General features: G+C 34.8%; 1 protein-coding gene across 1 annotated transcript in view; it reads left to right on the forward strand.

Moving 5' to 3' along the window:
- The window catches only part of aldh1a2.L (aldehyde dehydrogenase 1 family member A2 L homeolog), a 34,322-nt gene extending 17,170 nt beyond the window's left edge, over positions 1-17,152 (forward strand). Inside the window, 9 exon segments of the mRNA NM_001090775.1 lie at positions 2,767-2,828; positions 4,953-5,081; positions 5,189-5,302; positions 10,500-10,602; positions 11,896-12,080; positions 12,189-12,353; positions 13,720-13,877; positions 15,535-15,609; positions 16,027-17,152. Of these exon segments, the coding sequence (NP_001084244.1) occupies positions 2,767-2,828; positions 4,953-5,081; positions 5,189-5,302; positions 10,500-10,602; positions 11,896-12,080; positions 12,189-12,353; positions 13,720-13,877; positions 15,535-15,609; positions 16,027-16,099 (1,064 nt within the window). The 3' untranslated portion in view covers positions 16,100-17,152.
- Positions 17,153-22,836: the final 5,684 nt, after the last annotated feature.

A 22,836-nucleotide genomic window follows, 5' to 3' on the forward strand; every position in this document is an offset into this window, starting at 1 on the left:
CTCGATATTCGACCCTTGATGATTTTGCCCCTTAATGTAAAAAGCAACTCATCTGGTCATGAAATGTTAATTTATTGTAATAATATTTTATTTATTTCTAGTATAGTAAACTAAATTAACTTAATTAACTTTGTGCATTAGTTGATGAGCGATTGTGTACGCGTGTGTATGCATATATACAAAATTTATTTTTAGTCTTACTGTAAGTCTTAAACTTTTGTTGTCTTCATTTCCGGGTTTGTACTTCTGTCTTTGCTTTCTGGGTTTTTTTTTCCTGTGAATTACTTTATGGTGCCCTTGTGACTGGAAGGAAAAACAGGTGCAGTGCGTATTTTTTTTTCTTTCCTCTAGAAGAATATGCTGCAGTGGGATCATCATTTTCCATAACAATGATCTCAATCAATGGTCACTTTACTTTATTTGGAAACCATATTGGGAGAACTTAATGAAGCACAACTGCAGTTATTCAACTTGAACACATGTAAAACCAGTAAAGATTTCCCTACACCACCTGCTATATTTCAAACTGATGCAGACTCAGAGAGTTGTAGAAAATTGATGATATAACTAAAATGTTTTTCTTTTGTGTATAGGGTATCATCAATGTGTAAATATTTCAGTGCCCTTATAAAACATAATAATTTGTCTTCCATAGTCGCTATAGATCTGTCTTGACATAAGTAGGATCCAGAAACTATTATTACATCATTCTAATTTAGGGTGATATGATTTAGCCGAAACATTGAAGGCAAAGGATATTTAGCTAGGAGACTCATCATACATACCATCCTAGTTCTCTCCCCAGCCTATGTGGTAGTAAAAATATACTTTTAAATTTTTTCCCTAAATATCACAAAAACAGGATAAGGCACCTCTCTTACAGCGTTACCATTTGTGCTGCTGTTAAAGAGACCCTGCCATTAAAAATTATATTATTTGGTAGATGAACGAAGTGTTGTCAAAAAAGGATTACTGTTCTGCTTACACATTTTCCAGTATACATGAACCTGCTTGATTTTCCCAGTGACTGTAGCTTAAGGATTTTACACACAGGTATTGTTTTCATCTGTTGAATGATGCACATTTCAGTTGCAGGTTTGAGCAGAAGCTCATGTGCTAATTAATTCTTTATTACTTTGCTTGGTCCAGATCGTCCCTCTATGCATTTTTTATCACAACCAAAATTTCAGAAAGCTCAGAATTAGGGGCAGATTCACTAAGGGTCGAATTTCGAAGTTAAAAATACTTCGAAATTCGACCCTCGAATTGAAATCCTTCGACTTCGAATATCGAAGTCGAAGGATTTAGCGCTAATCCTGCGATCGATCGATCGAAGGATTTTTCGTTCGATCGAACGATTAAATCCTTCGAATCGAACGATTCGAAGGATTTTAATCCAACGATCGAAGGAAAATCCTTCGATCAAAAAAAGGTTAGCAAGCCTATGGGGACCTTCCCCATAGGCTAACATTGACTTCGGTAGCTTTTAGCTGCCGAAGTAGGGGGTCGAAGTTTTTTTTAAAGGGGAAGTACTTCGACTATCGAATGGTCGAATAGTCGAACGATTTTTCGTTCGATTTCGTTCGAATTCGAACGAATTTAACCAATTCGATGGTCGAAGTACCCAAAAAATACTTCGAAATTCGAAGTTTTTTCATTCGAATCCTTCACTCGAGCTTAGTGAATCGGCCCCATACTGAAAGGCCATCTCCCATAGACTCCATTTTATCCAAATAAATTTTTTTTTTTAAATGGTTTCCTTTTTTTCTGTAATAATAAAATAATACATTGTACATGAGCCACATTAATATATAATTAATGCTTATTGGAAGAAAATCCAGCCTATTGGGTTTACTTAATGTTTATATGATATCCAAATTATGGAAAACCCCAGGTCCCATGCATTTTGGATAACAGGTCCACTACCTGTACAGTTTTTTTCAGCTAGTCCAGTTTAAAATGTCAACATCCCGCTCAGCCAAAAAATATTGCTGAAAGCTTACACCAGTTCAGACTTTGTAAAATCACGTTCATTTCTGTGAGAGAATAAATATTTTCTTTTGAGCAACATGAAAGAAGAAATCATCAGTGTTATAACACCAATCAATAATTGAATTGTTGATATTGAAATATTAAAATAATGGAGTTTCAGTAACATTTGACTTCTTTGACTGAATTCCCTTTACTACATTGTAACTACATGCAAACCTGAAAAAACTAGAAAACCAGGTGTACCAATGGGCCTGTAGGAAACTGCAAAGTCAGTTAAAGAACAATGAAATCTGTGTTTGTGTTAAGATTACACATACTCATTTAAGGAATGGCAGCTTTTAATTCATTTTGCATGCTTGTGTATAAAGGAACTATATTCGTGGAAAAACAGCATACAGTATGCTTGTGTATGGGTTTTATATTACAGGCACCAAGATACTCTGAAAGATAAACTGGAAAATATAATCCAACAAGCAGCATGCACATGTTGTAGGTGGTCCCCTCAAGGGCTTAAGACCAACCCAAACATGCTTAAATAAGCAGAGTAGGACAAATGTCTCACTGAATGTAATATGGGGAGTTTGTTCTTTCATTTGTTTGATAATCACAAATCCAAAAAATAAAACGTATATATATATATTAGCAACTATTTGCAAAAGTAATTATCTATTTTATGTTGAGAATAAAGAATAATGATATGTGTAAATAGCTGTTTGTATATATAGGTAAGAGGGCAAGTCTGATTTTTGCTTATTTCAATCATCTGTTTTTAAGATGGAGATTACTTAACGTTTACGAGACATGAACCCATTGGCGTGTGTGGTCAGATCATCCCAGTAAGTATCTCTTGGCTATTGCCCTTATTTATTTTCCTTTGGAGTGGCTCACAGTGCAGTCACACAACATGGGACTTGCAGCTGTGTGTTTTCTGTTACAGGGAATCAAATCTTCCTATTGTTGACGTATCTTAAACAGCTTCCCTGCATATGATTATTTGAATTGGTTTGTAGGGCTTTATCTCTGTTATGAAAAGTCAGTTTCTCAAGCCATTTAGACTTTCTTGAAAAATGTAAGATAAATGCTTGGTACTCTGTTTTACTGATCTTACAATGTGGAATACTCTATAAACAAATAGAATACTGGGCTATGAGTATTCTCTCGTAAAAACTTTAAAGAGAACTGTTTTCAAATAAAATGCTCTTATGTGGTAGGTCATGTTGTAACACTAATACATAGCATTTTTCCATTCTTTGATCAAACAGCGGATATATTGGTAGTCCTGGAATAATGTTTTCCCATTCTCCCTTTTTTTTCTTGGTCAGTGGCACCAAACATGTGACTCCTACAAAATGGGTGTATATATATTAAAAAAAAAAAAAAAACAGAACATGACTGTTAGTGATGTGTGGACCAGCCCAAACCATGTAAAATCCAGTAACAATGCTTAATACATCAATATATTCTAGGGATGCACCGAATCCAGGATTCAGTTCGGGATTCGGCCTTTTTCAGACAGGCCGAATCGAATCCTGATTTGCATATGCAAATTAGGGGCGGGAGGGAAATTTGCTTGACTTTTTGTCACAAAACAAGGAAGTAAAAAATATTTTCCCCTTCTCACCCCTAATTTGCATATGCAAATTAGGATTCGGATTAGGTTCGCTATTCGGCCGAATCTTTCGAGAAGGATTCGGGTGTTCAGTCGAATCCAAAATAGTGGATTCGGTGCATCCCTAATATATTCTATTAATCCAGAGATTTACTATGAAGTGGGAGTAGTGAGACGCAAAAGATCTGCCTATTAAAATATGTACCTCCCATGAGTTGGCATACAGATTAGTCTTAAAAGTGACAACCCTATAAATGCTTTGCAGTCATGTTCAACATTTTACCTTCAGCTGTTACTGAACTACATCTGATGTTGGGGAGATGCTTCAGGATTGACTTCTGTTTAGTCTGACAAAAAAAAACTGAAATATCAGTGCAAATTAATTATTTTATCAGTTATTCCAGTGATTAATATTATTTATTTTTGACACCTAATTTCTATTTATGTGTTCTTGTTTACCTGCTTTATAAGGGTTGTCTTTTGTTCACACTAACCCCAGCCCATTATGCCTCAGAGCCATTATTTTCTAGAGAGCGCTATATGTTATGTACAGTCAGGTCTGGAACCAGTGAGGCGAGAGGTCAAAATTAGATGTTTTTTTAAATAAAGACATGCCACTTTAACTGTAGCCCTGGTTAGTGGTAAGTGTTTGGAAATGCTTACTAACATCTGCATTATGAAAAAAAAAATCTTTGAGCATTTTTGCTTAATGTTACCAACCTTAAAGGAAAACTATACCCCCCAAACAATGTAGGTCTCTATTAAAAGATACTGAGTAAAACAGCTCATGTGTAAAACCCTGCTTCATGTAAATGAACCATTATCATAATAATATACTTTTTTAGTAGTATGTGCCATTGGGTAATCATAAATAGAAAATTGCGATTTTAAAAAAATAAGGGCCGCCCCCTGAGATCGTAAGATTCACTGTGCACACATACAAACCACATGTAAGGTCACATGAGCCAATTAACAGACAGACTTCTGCCTTTTGCTTCTTCCTGTTACAGTTAGTGTTGTATTTCTGGTCAGGTGATCTCTGAGGCAGCACAGATAGAGTCACGAAATGGTGGCTCAAGGCAAGAGATGTAAAAGGGCAATATTTATGTAAATATATATTCCAGTTTGGTAAGATTCTTTAATATGTCATTCAATTTGATATAAACTATCTGTTGCTTAAGCTTTCATTTTGGGGGTATAGTTTTCCTTTAACATATTTCTAATAAATATAAAATTGTTGTTTGAGCCATTTTATTGAAACCTGATTTAAGCCTGGGAGTTGAACGATCAGCTTGATATTTTAAACACAAAGAATATTCTTATCTGTATATAAACTTCCACTTTTCTACAGTGGAACTTCCCCCTGCTGATGTTTGCCTGGAAGATTGCTCCTGCCCTGTGCTGTGGGAATACTGTAGTAATTAAACCTGCTGAACAGACTCCGCTCACTGCTCTCTATATGGGAGCCCTCATCAAAGAGGTAAAGAAAAGGGCACTTGTATTAATATCCCCCTGAGATTAAAGATTTAAGTTTATTAATGTGGACCATACTGAAACATCATATTCCTTCTGTTTTCATTCTGATAGGCTGGTTTTCCACCAGGGGTTGTTAACATTTTACCAGGATATGGTCCAACTGCAGGAGCAGCGATAGCTTCTCACATTGGCATTGATAAAATTGCATTCACTGGTTCTACTGAGGTATGTATATGAGAATGGTAGATTTCATTTTACTTGCTCCAGCATATATTGTTGCACTGTACAGATTACAAACCAACCTTGGCAAAAACAACAAGCAAGCTCTTGTACAAAACTGAAGACAACTGTGAGGCATGGCAACACCGTTTTATCAAAAGGCGCTAAATAATCATCACGTCTGTTCACATGCTCACTATGAGTTGGTGTGGACAAATCTGCATCCCACACAGATTCCAAGGTGTTCTGATCATCCTAACAAATTGTGATACATCTGTATAACTGGTTTGCATTATAGGATGAAATCTGTCCGTTTCCTTCCAGTTGTATGGGTGCATGCAATGTAGTAAAGCAGTACATATGTAGGGTTTTGCATGTCTCTTGTTTTGAGGCAAAAGGAATCTTGTACGAGGTCTGTTAAACTTTTTTTGCGCAATATCCACATTTCTCCATTTATGGATCAGTAGTCGGCATACATTAGTAAACAAGACATCATCTGTAGTTGCTCATTGCTTTCTATACAGCCTTCTTATTTGTATGTTTAAAAAATGTAAATACATGTATTTATAAAAAAAAAAAAAAAGGTTAAGAAAACTGCAGAGCAAATATTATCTGAGGTACTAAGAAAAGAAAACCATATTCATATTGGTGAATGAAACTGGCTCAATTAATGGCCCTCTCCAAGTAGTGTACACTTGTGAAATTGAGCATTATAGCATGTAATATCTAAACAAACAGCACAAAACAAATTTGTATAGTTACATGTGTTTTTTTTTCCCTCTACCCTCCCCCCTTTGTTCTTTGTGGTGGTTTGTTTCTGTACTGCTTGGAACCCTAATGAAGTCATCAATAACAAATGAAAGGAAGAAAAAAAAACCTGCTGAAGAATAGTTTAGTGTATGGTTAATAATAGATTTCCCGGTGTGCAAATGTGTAGCACACCGTGAAAGGGAGCCATGAGCTCTAGCACTTTGAAAATGTGAAACAATGTGGTATGGTGCTCCCTCATGGCATGTCCTGCTTGTTATTAAAGGATTTGGGTACACTGCACACAGTGTCTAATGTAAATGCCCCACAAAATATCACAAAGTTACATAGTTGACCCAAGGCTCTGGTAGAGAAATTGGTTTTAATGGATTTTCTGTGAAACTTTACAGTGAATTTTTTATGACAGTGCTGGTTTAAAGTACTGCATGTCATAGTAGTAGTAGTAGTATTATATATCCGTGCCACCATATTTTTTTTTCTGGAAAACCTTGATTGGTATAAAAACTCAGTCACTGCTAGTAATCCCAGAATGCCTCCTACTACATGAATCATTATAGGCCATACCAGACACAATTATCTCTTGTTTGAAATCCTATCACCCCTGGTATTGTTGCAGATTTATGGATGCTTATCAGAAAAATGACTCAACTCCTAGAAATTCATTCCACTAAAGAACTTTTTTTCCTGCTTAAAGACAGATTGTTTCATGGAAACCAATAATCCCAGCCAGTCTTGTTAATATTAGCTGTCACATAATCTCATGCTTTTTTAGGAATATCTTTGCTACCAAATGCAAGCTCAGGTTTTTTCCAAAGCAAGCAGAATGTGTACCCCTGTTTTAGTGTATGCATTCACTTGCCAAAATACAAATGCTGAAAGTAATCTTTACCAGTGAATTTGTATACTTGTGTATGCTTTCTTATAATATATTTCAATATTTCCCATTATTTCCAAAATCAATGTCTACAGAAAATTTGGGTTACTTTTGAATTCAGAACCCACTATTAGAAAGATAGAGAATAGCAACTTTTTTTTTACCTAAAAGGCTAAAAACCTCATGCATGTTATTCCCTCTCAACTCATACAAACACATATGAAGGTTTTGTCTTAAAGGCATGTGGCACTTTCCCTACACCAGTTCGGTATGAGGAATATGTGAACATTAAGCAGGGTCATTCATGGGTCCATTTTAGTTGGTAGGGATCATATTTTAAACCGATCCATAGATATTTTTTTTTTCTCTCCTAATTTTTAATGAGCTAACAGTTGTTAGATCAAAAGATGTCGATTTAATACCGACTAAGGAGCTGACTTTAAAAGCCTGGCTAATAGGAAGTGAAAAGCACCACTAATGTGAAAAAGAGGGTCTCTAAAATTCTAAGCAAGACCAGATGTCAATTCTTAATGCAAACAGAGTATAAACAGTTCCATATTCCATATTTCCTGTCACAGCAGACACTTATAAAAGCAAGTCAACATTATCGCATCTTAAATATACCCACTGTAACAACAATTTGTAAATCTAGGGCTTTACTTTCGATAAAGGCAAAAAATGCTTTCAGGCAAAGAATATGATATTTTTTTTGTCATGACCCTCATACTTGTATTTGCCATTGTACAGAGCTTTTAGTGGTTTAATTCAATTAGCTTTGTTAACCAATGAACTGCTAGATTAGCCATAAGGCATATAAATTGATGTTTGACTAACCAAAGCTTTGATTATTCTTATATTTCCAGTGTCTTAAATATGGAAGACTGGTTAAAACTAAATTGTATGCTGTTTAATTAGTCAGTACCGTTTATTGTTTGTGCCAAGGCAAGGTATTTTCTGTTGCAGTGTTTTTAAAAAGAATTAAAGGGACCACAGCTGAATTAATTTTAAAAGAAAATAACGAGAACTTCCCATACCAGTTAGTTGAACTGAAGAAGCTGTTCGTATGAGTAGTGAAATGTCTTCAGTGATTACTCAGCAAGTCCGGTTGTTTTAGATTTACTTATACTAGATATATCATAGTCATATTTTCAAAGTTCAACACAATGGAAAATTCTACCTTTTATTTCCAAAACAAAAATATTTGTATCCCTTCGTATGTTTTTTTTCTTACTTTCTTCTTCATTTGGAATTGTACTCCTTCCATTCAACTATTCTTTAACTGTAAATACAGTATTTCTGCAAAAAAAAGGGCCATTACTAGTCTACATCTTCTGCCATGTAAAAGCTAATTAATCCTTCTCATCCTAAATCTTCAAACATTTTAAAACAAAACGTACCTCTCTTATCCTTAAGGTACCCACTGGTACTTGAGTATCATAGTGTTCTAAGCTTAATGAGCAGTTTGGTATTTTAGTGCCATCTTTATAATGACAGAGCCTTATAATGAGAACTGCAGATAGGCCAAGCTGTTTTGTGGTGACTTCTTAAAATGCTGGTCTGCACACCCTGTGTCCATAAAAGTGTTGAACAAAATCTCAATTCTAAAGAGAGAGAGTGTAGCAAATATATCTACAATGTGTAGTTACAATTTTATAACAAAGTAACAAAGTAATAATTTTGGGCCAAGGCCCTGCACATTTGTTTTTTGTTTTTGAGAACCTTGTTTTGCTTGGCAAAGTGTTTTCTTTGTTACAAATTGTGATGCCATCATTACTCAAGCAGATGCAAACAAAGTCATCAAAGCAAACTACAGGAGAATCATAACCGTTTAATGCCAAAGAAATGTTTTCAGCTAACAGCTGTATTATTACTGATTCAAATTTACTCAGCAAGATTTTCCTTTTATTCCTTAAGTGAGATTAATGTCATGTTGCTTGGTATAGACATCAGCATTCTGCCTAAATAATAAGCTGTTTACACTAGAGTTTTAAAATAGCTTGGTTTAAGAGAGTTGGCAGGAGGAAAGCTCTAAGGCATGTCTTACAAGTTGGAGTTTTAAATAGCTATTATATTCTACAAAAAAACTCTGATCACTGAAATGAACAAACATAGCAAAGTAGCAACACGGCTTGAAAACGATTGGTCACTTTATTTTTGTTTTCTTTGTTCAATCTAATTTTTGGGTATTTGCTGCCCTGCTGATCACAACTGTTAGCCTGTACACATTATATAAAGGCACTGCGCCTTACATAAGTTACTCATCCTGTGCTTTTTCCACCACCTCTGATGGCTTTCCAGTTTTGGAAATTGTTTATTAACAGGTCATTTTGTTACAGGAATGTCTACAGGCAGACATGGTAATATTCAGCTGAGATTTATGGAACAATATTAAACAGTATTCAGGATATTGCACAGACACAACTAAACAATTTAATTCTTGTATTATGTGACTAGACCATAGCTTTAGAACATTCAACTTAAATTTGGAATTGCAATTTATCGTTGTGTACTACATACAATTCCAGAATAATCCCAACAGCCTGGGAAGGATTTTTAAAGGTTTAAAGGACTGTACTTGCACTGCAGAACTGCAGTGAGCAAGCTGAAGAATTTTGAAGTTGATTTAAGAAAGTAAAGAGAATACTATAATTTAATAATTTTTCCAAAACATTTTATACATTATATAAGCTATAGAGAACTGTATGTGATACAGTTCTCCCTAAAATTCTGTAATTTGTAAATTTTTTGTGTTTAGTTCTTCATTTAAGACTTGTATATACTAATACATGGACAGTTAGGAAAGTGTTGGAATGACAGTGGCCTGATCAAAAAATTAGTTATTGTTGATAGACTTTAATCTATTTCTTCTTCCTAAATTAAAGGCAAACAATGGTCTCAACATAGCAATGACTACATCATGCTAAAAGTTAATTTGATTGTGATCATCCAATTTAGGAAAGCCGTTTTAAATGCAATGATGTGTTATATTTTAACTTGCGGTATCTTCACATACTTGTGCTCCTATCAGGTTTGATAGGGTTTTGTGTGCTGGGAACGTGTGGGCTGTATCGTAGCTACAGACAATACAGATATCAGTCTCGGATTTTGCTCACCAAATTTATGGGAGTTTAATCAAATGGAATGCTGGCACAGTAAAGCAGGTTAGCAGAGCTCCGTTATCTGTAAAGGAGTGTCTTCTTGCAGAGCTACTCTAAGAATTAAAAAAAAGAATAAAAAAAAAAAAAGATAAAATAAACTCTCAACCAAACTCTTGTATACCACGTCCTTATCAGGTATACACTTTCTGTTGATATATGTACCTATGCCAACTTTAAATCAAAATTGGTAGTGTATAACCTTATCCAGAAATAATACACCATATAGGACAACATGTCCTTCTGCATTTATGTGAGGCTCATGTTATACAGCCCACAGCACAATTAATAGTGGCAGTTACAAAGATACTATTAGCAACCAAATTGTTGCGTGCTGATACTTCTTTTTAGTGGAATGTTACTTATCTATCCGTGTATCTGACACTTTTTACTGACTTCCTTTCAGGTTGGAATGTTTATTCAAGAAGCAGCTGGCAGAAGCAATTTGAAGAGAGTCACTCTTGAATTAGGAGGAAAGAGCCCCAACATTATTTTTGCTGATGCGGATTGTAAGTTGATTGTCTTGCCATTTTATAGAAATGGTTTCATATCCTTGTTGGTGTGGTTATACTTTTAATTCAAGCAAAGCATGGGTGAAATAAAACCATCAGGGTGACTCTTTTTAACACAATGAATCAAATATTAAAATACATTTTGTATTCACTATTATACTTAATCTGTCAAATGTTGATAGATTTCAAATCTATAAATGTACAGCTAAAACACATTTAGGTGCAGCATGGGATGCTCATATGGACATAACTTGTGCTGAAGTTAAACACTAGTCAAAACAAAAACCCACAGCCCCACTTTCTATACTAATTTTATTGTCTTTTATCAACATTATCACTGTAATGTCCTTAGTGTGAAAAACCAAGCATTTTCCAAACACTGGAAAAGATAATGCAGTATTTATAAAAAAATATTCTAGCTTTAGTGTTCCTTTGACTTTGCTTTAAGCAAGCTTCTTTGTGTTGGGTAGACTAACATTATGTTTTACCACAAGGCAATTTGGAAATCTCATAATGTGCTATATGCATTTGCTTTGGTGCCAAGCAAAGCACACCTGCATTATTTAGTAAATTTCAAAATGAATCTTAAATTGAATTCCTATAACTGGCATTTGGCAATTTACTGACTTTCTTCTTAAATATTAAAACTGAAAAAATGGAAAAATGTCTTTAAAGAAAAATACAATTTAATTTTAGTACTGAATCTTAAATTGAATTCCTATAACTGGCATTTGGCAATTTACTGACTTTCTTCTTAAATATTAAAACTGAAAAAATGGAAAAATGTCTTTAAAGAAAAATACAATTTAATTTTAGTACTGAATATATTTGCAAATTTTAAGGGCTTTATAGAACATAGTTCTGTGAGTTATAGTTTCTGGATAAAAGGTTCTACTTCTTAATAAGTTATTAAGCAATAATTGATTTACCACTAGTTAGTTATTATATATTAATAACATTCATAACATTCATATTTTTAAAGAGAGAAATGTCCAAACAATAACCCATGCCAGAAGTGATAAAGGCAACACCGCCTCCCCACTTTCCCTATAATCTGCTATCTAGGCCCATAATGTAGTCATTCACATAATCTGTGAATTTGTCATGTAGGTCAAATAAGATAAATGAGCAGGAGTCTAAGGCCAACTTTATAGTTTACTAAATGAAATAAGCTCTCTGATTAATATCGCCTAAAGAAGAGAGTTTGTTTTTTTAGCTCCTGCCAAACAAATCCATAATTTTTCTTGAATTATTTTCATCTTCATCAATTTTTCATTCCTTCTCTTCCAGTGGACTATGCAGTTGAACAAGCACACCAAGGTGTGTTCTTTAACCAAGGACAGTGCTGTACTGCTGGCTCGCGGACATTCGTAGAAGATTCCATTTATGAGGAGTTTGTTCGAAGAAGTGTTGAACGTGCCAAGAGAAGAATAGTTGGAAGCCCTTTTGATCCCACTACAGAGCAAGGACCCCAGGTATCTTGCATAGGAATTTAAATTTTCAACTATTTATTAAAGACATTTTATTAAATATCTGAAACCATGTAACTTTTTATCATCACAAAAAAATAACTTTTTTTTTAGACTAATAAAAAGCAATACAACAAAATACTGGAACTTATTCAGAGTGGAATAACTGAAGGAGCTAAGCTGGAATGCGGTGGAAAAGCATTGGGAAGAAAAGGATTTTTTATAGAACCAACAGTCTTTTCCAATGTAGCAGATGATATGCGGATTGCCAGAGAAGAGGTAACTCATCAGGCATAATATACATTTATTTGTATAGTGAGGTTTAGACTGTCCGAAAAAGTTGAGGCAGAATTGAGTTGTTGCCACCCTTTCAGTCATTAGCTGTATTGCAGCATTTGGTAAAGATAAATGCCAGGCTTTTTTATTTAATTCCAAAGATATCTTTTCTTTCACTTTCCAAGGATGATACTAAATTGTGCAGAACTATAGGTTCCATGCAGGATGCTGCCACTTTGCAGAGTGATTTGTCTAAACTGGAAAACTGGGCAGCAAACTGGAAAATGAGGTTCAATGTTGATAAATGCAAGGTTATGCACTTTGGCAAAAATAATATAAATGCAAGTTATACACTAAATGGCAGTGTGTTGGGAGTTTCCTTAAATGAGAAGGATCTAGGGGTCTTTGTAGATAACAAGTTGTCTAATTCTGGGCAGTGTCATTCTGTGGCTACTAAAGCAAATAAAGTTCTGTCTTACATAAAAAAGGGCATTAATTCAAGGGATGAAAACATAATTATGCCTCTTTATAGGTCCCTGGTAAGGCCTCATCTGGAGTATGCAGTGCAGTTTTGGACTCCAGTCCTTAAGAGGGATATAAATGAGCTGGAGAGAGTGCAGAGACGTGCAACTAAATTGGTTAGAGGGACGGAAGACTTAAATTATGAGGGTAGACTGTCAAGGTTGGGGTTGTTTTCTCTGGAAAAAAGGCGCTTGCGAGGGGACATGATTACACTTTACAAGTACATGAGAGGACATTATAGACAAATGGCAGGGGACCTTTTTACCCATAAAGTGGATCACCGTAACAGAGGCCACCCCTTTAGACTAGAAGAAAAGAGAAAAGAACTTTCATTTGAAGCAACGTAGGGGGTTCTTCACAGTCAGGACAGTGAGGTTGTGGAATGCACTGCCGGATGATGTTGTGATGGCTGATTCAGTTAATGCCTTTAAGAATGGCTTGGATGATTTTTTGGACAGACATAATATCAAAGGCTATTGTGATACTAAGCTCTATAGTTAGTATAGGTATGGGTATATAGAATTTAATTAAAAGTAGGGAGGGGTGTGTGTATGGATGCTGGGTTTTCATTTGGAGGGGTTGAACTTGATGGACTTTGTCTTTTTTCAACCCAATTTAACTATGTAACTATTATAATTAATTCAGTTTTTTCCCTTGACATTAATATCCTGACTCCTATAAAGTTACAAAATTCATCATCTTCCTTGTGTTTGAGTTGAACTACTGTACTAATAAACTCATAAAAAAATTCAGTTCACTTTTTGCTAAACAGATAATTTAAAAAAAAATAATTAAAACTTTTTTATATGTATAAAGGCAACTAATGAAATTACTTTTTATTTTATAGATTTTTGGACCTGTTCAACAAATATTAAGGTTTAAAACTGTTGAGGAAGTTATTGAAAGAGCCAACAATTCTGATTATGGTCTAGTAGCAGCTGTTTTTACCAATGATATCAACAAAGCCTTGACTGTTTCTTCAGCAATGCAAGCAGGAACTGTTTGGTAAGGAAATCTTGTTTAGGGAATGTTCAATGATAACCTTAGTATCATTATTAGGAAAGCTAAATTTAATCAAAGCGTTGGTGCCAGTGAGGCCTCCAATAAATTGCTACAATCCAAGCCGATTGCTCAATGTTCTGTAAAATAAAACATGGCACATTTTGGAATAAACATTAAGTTTGCAACCCACTTTATAATACTCGCTATAGACTTGTAAACAACAGAAGGAATTAATGATGGTTTCCATAGTGATGGAGGCTATTGGGCCTCAACAGGATCTAATACATGCCTAAATTTTACTTTGCTTAAGTCCCATTGGTAATTTAATAATAGCTGCAACATAGATTTAGATAAAATTATAATTATATATCCGTGCTCTATATAAACCCTTTTTTAATGTTACATCCTGTAATATATCAGCATTTAATAACTTGCATTCCTTTCCTTGTAATGCTTTTTATATACTGAATGAGCAGTGCTGGAATTTTCTGCCTTGGGGCCTTTTTTGAACATGCAAATCCAAATGAGCCTTTCTAAGTTCAGGAAAAAGTACTTTATTTGCAATGCAGTCTAATTAAAAAGCAGATTACATCATTTTCAGAATATTGAAGGTAGTGCAGTTTTTGCCATTTTTAGCCTGCAGAGCCATTTAAAAGCTGTAAATGTGTATAGGTTTTTACGATCAATGTACTAATTAAATTAGTGCAATGGGTGTTTGACATAACTGAACACTGTGGCAAGCAAGCCGGAAGGCATGAACTTATTGAGTATCCCTTGCAAATATATTGTACTTGATTCTTTACTTATATACAGGGTACTAGAGCATTTATCAGTAATAATATCACTAATAATACACTAGCATTCTAATAAGTGAAAGGAAATGGTGAAAGCTAAGGGATCATCACAAGAAGAAGTGGGTACTACTGTAAAGGTTTTTCTATAAAGGTCGAATTTATGTGAATTTTTATTTACTCTTATAAATTTAAATATACTCACAACTCAAATTGGAAGTTATTTAATAAAAAAATAGAAAGTCTAATATTCCATTAAATAGTCCCGACCGGAAAATGTCATATATATTTCGAAACGCATTTTCCCTCCAAAAAAACTTGAATGTCAGGAAAGCAATTAACATATTCAAATGGTTCAACAGGCCTCTGCCATTGACTTTTAAATGAACTTGGCAGGTTTTAGGTGGCGAATATTCGCATTAGAACTGTTTCCATGGTTGAGCTGTGATAAATCTCGCCTTTGAATTAAGTATTGGGGGATTAAAATTCAAATTTGTGAATTTTGAACCAAACAACAATTAGAAAATTTGAATTTTAATTAGAATTTACTATTCAATCCTTAATAAATCTGCCCCTTAATGATGAGTACGAATCATCAAACATTATTTTATAAAAAATTACAGTTGATAAAACATCTAATTGTTTATCAGCTTTGATATCAGGTTGATATATCCATAAGTCTATGAATATTTTGATCCATAATATATCCATAAGCCTATGGAGCACTTGAGCAGGCTGGGGGCAATAAAAAGAAGCTTGAGGATGCACTGCATCCAAACCACAGTATCTGGAGGCCTCTTACTATTTGTGATGACTTTAAAATGTACTTCTTTAAAAACATATTTTGTTTGATTCTCTTTTTGCTGCAGGATAAATTGTTACAATGCTCTGAATGCTCAAAGCCCATTTGGAGGCTACAAAATGTCTGGCAATGGAAGAGAAATGTAAGTTTTTGTTTTGTAATTTTATTTTCAATCTATTTAAGGTATATTTTCAGTTACACATGCAGGACAAGACTACTTGCATTTTTCTTCAAACTAGATAAGCTCCTTGTAGAAATGGTGTTACCTAGTGTCATCTATGAACACGTATTCTGGTTGATTTTCTCTGTTGAGGCCCTTTTAAAAATGTGCATAATATACTTGGTGACTCCTCAAACCTCCTTTTTGGTCTTTTTTTCCCTAGAGATGTTTTGAATGAGTCAAGCCTGATTAATGATTATAATGGCATGTTATATTTTTGTAAGAAAAGATGAGAAATAATATCTTGGATCAGAAAAAACAAACTTATAAAATTTAAAAAAAATAAAATGTGGTGGAAAGTATCTCGGTCTACTCTTAATTTTTGTTTATTTTTTTTAGGGGAGAGTATGGACTAAGGGAGTACACCGAAGCAAAAACAGTGACTATAAAGATTCCCCAGAAGAATTCCTAAAAAGACAATTGCAAGAAATGCAACATGCAAATAAACAGAGTCCTGAGCCTAAGCATGCATTAACTCTGTTCTCTTGAATGGGCATTGAGACATGCATGGGTTTTACTCCATTGTACTTAGTCTGGACTGTCTCCTACATTTCTCCTTTCAGCAAGCACCTAGAAAAAAAAATTACTGCGTATAATTATATATTTAAATTGTTTGTGTAGTTGAAAACTAAAATATGGGAATACCTAAAAAGCAATTGTAGGTGTCCAATATACCCTTTGAGAACAGTAAGGTAGGAGCCAATTTATTGTATTTAAAGTAGGTATTTTGTTGTATTATTCGTTCTTATGTATAGTCTGGAATGTGTGTAGAGTCCAGCTATTCACAAGTCTCCACTTCGAGTTTTGCATTGACTTTTTACATGAGATCTACCTGGTCCCACTCAAGAATTGTCTACAAGTCTTTTAATCTTTGCTGCTTCTGATATACTTAAGTGAAATATTTAAATGCCAGAAAATAAGTTCTTTTAAAGCATATACTTTTAAGTGTAATACAGATGGTGCTTTTAATTGGATATTAATTGCCAGCGTTCAGTAGAAACAGCAGATGTTAAAAATCCTGTTTTTGATTCAGATGCTGTAAATTCTGCATTGGCCTTCTTAGTATCATCTTTAAAATCCCTGGAACTTCATTTATTGCTTAATAAAACAGACTAGATAAGTGAAGCAGACTTTTCTTTTTTAGATATTTGAAATGTTTACTTGTAATGGCTCATAAAATTGAGAAGAGTTCTGCTTAAAAGGGTCTCAAATTTTAGGGAATTTTATTAGTTTATAAGAAAAGTCATTACAGTTTTAAGGCACTACTACATTTTAATATGCTGGACTAAAATGGAAACTTGTGCAATGCTGGATGTTTACCTTATGCATGTTTACGCTTGCTCATAGTGTATAGAGATTTCATATTTAGAGTCGCCTTGTATTGTGCTTCCCATTTTAACGCTATGTATGTATATATGAAATTCCTCTTTCTTGTTCTTTATAAATATTATTCATGAAAATCCAATTTGAAGTGGTTCTTTATGTCAGTGGGGAAGACTTTATCATAAAATTCTGAATAGGCCTCAAGACTTAAAATTGGGCCAGACTGGTGGCATCACCACAAACAAATATGGCAAATTTGAAATCCCTCATCATTATTTTGGCATTACTGAACTAGCCCCATGAAAATCCCTTTTTACTTGTGCAATATATATAGTGAATAAAGTACCCCCTCTTGTAAATTATAATGATATTATAAGTTACCGAGGAGTTTCATGACCATATACTGTAAAAGGCCAAAGGCTGAGTGTTTTTATACAGGTCATGGAACTCTGAGGTAACTTCTAATATCCTCATATTATGCAACAGGGGGTACTTTATTTATTATAATACACACGTTTCAATGAGTCATGTGACAGAAATGACATCACTACTCACCGTTTATAAGGTTATAATTTACAAGATATTCATGGCTTTTGTGTATTATAGTTCCTGTAAATTATATCCTTATAAACGGTCATAGGTGATGTCATCGGTTATAATCGGAGCTTAGTGATGTCATTTCTGTATTATGTGTTTATTATAATAAATAATGTAGCCCCAAAAATATGAGGATATTAGAAGTCACTTCGGGCCTTCGTGCTTTTATATGATCATGGAACTCCTCCGTAACTTACAATATCCTTATATTTTACCATGGGGGGGTACTTTATTCACTGTAAATGCTTCATGCAATACAACATAATAAACCCATAGCAGTGGTTTATAAATATTGATCACAGACCAGTCACTTCACGCAAACATATTCTACAGTTCTGCAAAAATATACATTATAAATTGTCTCCGTTGGAAGATACTATCAAATGTCTGAAACAATGAACCTTTAAGATTCCTTCTGATAGGCTTTTTACCCTTATTTGCTAGAAACCATCCTAATACATTCATACACACTGAATACATCTTTGAAGACAATGGGTGGTTAAATGAAACCTCGCACGGAGGTTTACCTCAGACTGGGCACTTGAATTTTAGCCTCACTGCTTGGCACATCACTTAAGATCATGCCATTTCTGTTTGGTGCCTTTTTTTGTTTACATACTGTACATACAGACTAAAATAGCATATGGAAGAGTTGATTGGATTTTTGCTAAAACATGGTATCTAGACCTGAATTGAAAATGCAGAGAAAAACAATTAAAAATAATACACCTACAAAAAATTATTATGCTTCGGCAGAGTGACAAATGGTTGCTTCTAAAGGGCCTATTCATATTAAAGGCAGAATATGGAATTCTGCATAAGATGGAAGACTCCACTACATTAACAATAGCATTTCTATGGCTTCCTATTAAGTCCAAGTTAAGGGATATTCTAAAGACCTCTGTTTATCTCCATATACTTTTTCTGCTGTAGGAAAAAATATTTAGGCTTTTCCCATTCTCTGTGCTATGAAATTGGATCATACAGGACATACACACAATGGTCTTTTTATGTTTTTGTTGTCCATGTGTTGTTTAATGTATTGAAAAAAATCTCTAAATGTAAATAGAGATGCCGTGACTTGTTTGCTGTAATTTGACAAGCATTTAAATACATGTGCATGATTCCACATTCATTAACAAAATGAATGGTCTAACAATCCATCATGTATATACATTTGTGTTTTAAATGTAAAAGGATATGAAATATTTTCTATGACATTTTTCCATTAAAATTTCATATAAACAAATTGCCATCCTATTTTTTTTCTCCTGTGTGTAACTCGATTAATTTGAGTTATTTGGGTTTCGCAACTCGAACTCGCAGAATCCAGTTTTTTCCATTTGATACCATTCGCATTGTGCATTCATTAGAGGGATAAAGAACTTTGTTCAAACTTAGGTGGATTTATTTTCCTGTCTTACCCCATAAAATCAGAAGATCTTCAATGGCTGTAATATAGGTCACTTTTTGATTACTATAAAGTTCTTCTGGAAAACTGCAGTAAACTAAACTCTTAATTGCTTTCCTTTATAGCAGGGACTCTCAAACTAATTGAACTCAGGCACTTCTTGAAGTGCCAACCTTTGAATGGCCTAGTAACAATGAAAGCTTTAAAGAGATACTGTCATGGGAAAACATGTTTTTTTCAAAACGCATCAGTTAATAGTGCTGCTCCAGCAGAATTCTGCAATTTTTCAAAAGAGCAAACTGGGTTTTTTTATATTTAATTTTGAAATCTGACATGGGGCTAGACATATTGTCAGTCTCCCAGCTGCCCCCAGTCATGTGCTCTGTTAAACTTCAGTCACTCTTTACTGCAAGTTGGACTATCACCCCTTCCCTCCAGGAGCCCATCAACAGAAAAATGGAAAGGCAACCATATAACAGCTCCTTAACACAAGATAACAGCTGCCTGGTAGATATAAGAACAGCACTCAATAATAAAAATCCATGTCCCACTGAGACACATTAAGTTACATTGAGTTGGAGAAACAACAGCCTGTCAGAATGCAGTTCCATCCTAAAGTGCTGGCTTTTTCTGAAAGCACATGACCAGGCAAAATGACCTGAACTGGCTGCCTAAACACCAATATTACAACAAAAAAATACACTTGTTGGTTCATGAATGTAAATTATGTGCAGTTTTAACAGTGTTATTTAGGAATACAAACTACACCATAAAAATCATGACAGAATACTTTTAAAGTTATTTCTATCACAAGACCCAGGCTATTAGAGAGATGTTCTTTCATGAGAGAACATTACAATATGAGGAGGAACTATCTTTTTTAGCCTTTCATCTGTTTCTATCAAGCCCACTTTATTTTTTTTCCCGTCCCCTCCTTCCTTCTCAGGGGATGATTGAAGTGTATGCTATATTCTATGCTAGTTGCATATATGCTATAGAGCAGGGGTCCCCAACCTTTTTCACTGTGAGCAACATTCAGATGTAAAAAGATTTGGAGAGCAACACAAGCATGAAAAATGTTCCTGGGTAGTGCCAAATAAGGGTTGTGATTGGCTATTGGTAGTCCCTATGTGAACTGGCAGCCTACAGGAGGCAAGACTGCAGAAAAATGGGATTTTGGATAATATGATCTAGCTTATACAGTATAAGAAACCAGAGCTACACAGACTGTACTACAGGTATGGACTCCATTATCCAGAGAGCTCCAAATTACAGAAAGGCCATCTCACATAGATTTCATTTTTAAGCAATTCTAATTTTCCTTTTTTCTCTGTAAGAATAAAACAGTACCTTGTACTTGATAACTCCATGCATCCATATTGGTGGCAAAACAATCCTATGTCAGTGGTACCTTTGAGCAGATAGGTAATTAAACTCAGAATTTAGTTTACCTTGAAATACTGATAAAACTTACCATCTCATTAAAAAACGTTTTTCAGGGGACCAGAAAAAAATGGTGTAAAATCCAGGAAAAATGTAAAATTAGGGAAATGTATTATGCATAATATATAGGTGGGAACACAAAACAACAATGTAAAACTAGATGGTGTCGTTTCTGAAGAAATCACAAGATGTTGGCTTTGAAACGCAAGAGGTGTTGGGGCCAGTCGCCCCTGGTGCACAGAGAGTACACAAAGTTGGTAGAATCTGGTTTAAAACTGTGAAAATTGAAGCAGATCAAAATGTACCATTAAAATCAATCAAAAAACCTGGTTGGCTGTTTTTGGCTCCACCCACTTTTAAAATTTGAATCCCAGTCCCCCTGTGACCAACTGTGCCAAGTTTGAGGACCCTCCCATTAACAATCTAAGAGCGGCGACAGTTTTAACTTTTCACATTTAAACAAATGGCTAATACTTTTCATAATACCACTTTTCAAAATTTTAACCCCAGTGACCCATGTTGCCAAGTTTTGGGTCTCTGGCTTTAACACTGTGGGAATGACAGTGTTTGACATTTTCTCCTTGAAGTCAATAGGGAAAATCTGATTGGCTGTTTGTTGCTCCGCCCACTTTTTGGAGTCCCCAAAATGTGACAGAACTTTTCAGGTTGACCCCATGACTAAGTGACCCAAGTTTGGTGAGTGTAACTTTAATGCTGTACGAGTGGCAAAAGTTTAAAATTTTCCAATCAAAGTCTATGGGGAAAAAAGAGGTCTTTGGGGGGCCGCCACGGAGGGTGGGATTGCTTAACAGAGCACAAGCAACCTATTCAGGTATGAGCCGAACAAGTGTGCAAAGTTTCATAATTGTACTCCTAAAACTCTGGGAGGAGTAGCGTTTAGAAAATTGCTAAAATTTCATTGGCTGTTGGTAGCTCCGCCCACTTTGGGGTGCCCCCCCAAAATATATATATTTTTATTCGGGGTGGCACCAACAATATGCGGTCCGAGTTTGGGGAGTGTATCTTCAAAACTGTACGAGCGGCAGTGATTTGCAAATTTTCCCTGTCAAAGTCAATACGAAAAAAGGCGTCTTCGGTGGTCCGCCGCACGGGCGCAGTGGGTGGGATCGCTTACTAAAGCACAAGCAACATACTTTGCTATAAGGCGAATAGGTGTGGAAAGTTTGGCGCTTGTACCCCTAAAACTGTAGGAGGAGTAGCGTTTAGAATATGGGGGGGCAGTAATAAGAAGAAGAAGAGAAGAAGAACGAGCTGAACTAGTAGATCAATATGTTGGCTTCTTCAAAGCCAACATAATGAGGGGAAACTTAAAATCAGGGGATGTAAAATGGGGGTTGTACTGTAGGCAGTTTTACTTAAAATTAAATTAATTAAAACACGACTATAAAATACCTGTCTGCCAATCTATGTTGCCTCTGAAACTCTAAGAGCACCCGTGGGATGGCTTGATTCAATTACAACATTTTCCAGCTATTAATTTGATATTTTTGATAATGAATATGTTGCTTTGTTTTGCCAGGTAATTAGAAGAAGTTTACAGTAAATGCAGCACATTGTTAAAATTTTTATTTTTTAACATTTTATTAATTCCTATTAAAGCCAGTCTGGAATTTTTATACAAAGTCTGATATCTTTTACTATTTTCATAGCTGATATCATGTTCTGCCTATATGATAATTATATTTAGATGTGTGTCTGATGTTATAGAACCAGAAAATAAACATGATCTATATTAAAATAAATAAAAAGTCAGAAAAAAATGATGCATGCTCCTTTAATTACAAAATATGAAGGTTACGGTGCCACCAAGCTGTATCACTTCTATTTTCTTGTGAAAATGTTATTTTATTTCAAGCACACGGCAAATTTTGGAGCCCCTGCTCAACATCACACTAGGGGGCACATTTACTTAGCTCGAGTGAAGAAATAGAAGAAAAATGACGTTTTTTTTGGGCTACTTCGACCATCGAATTGGCTACTTCGACCTTCGACTACGACTTCGAAAATGATTCGAACTAAAAATCGTTCGACTATTCGACCATTTGATAGTCGAAGTACTGTCTCTTTAAAAAAAACTTCAACCCCCTACTTCGATATTCGATGTCGAAGGATTTAACTTCGACAGTCGAATATCGAGGGTTAATTAACCCTCGATATTCGACCCTTAGTAAATCTGCCCCTAATTGTTCTGGTTTAAGTTAGCATGGTCCATTCTTTGATAATTTAAGTGTAAGTAGAATATAAGTAGAACCTGTATAAGGGCTGAATAAATTTGAATTGCTATACATTTGCTGAATGAAAACATCTTCCCAAAGTTACATGATCTCAAATATATCTGAATCTGAAGTTTTTTT

This window comes from Xenopus laevis, chromosome 3L, assembly GCF_017654675.1.
Source record: "Xenopus laevis strain J_2021 chromosome 3L, Xenopus_laevis_v10.1, whole genome shotgun sequence".
NCBI classification, from domain to species: Eukaryota; Metazoa; Chordata; class Amphibia; order Anura; family Pipidae; genus Xenopus; species Xenopus laevis.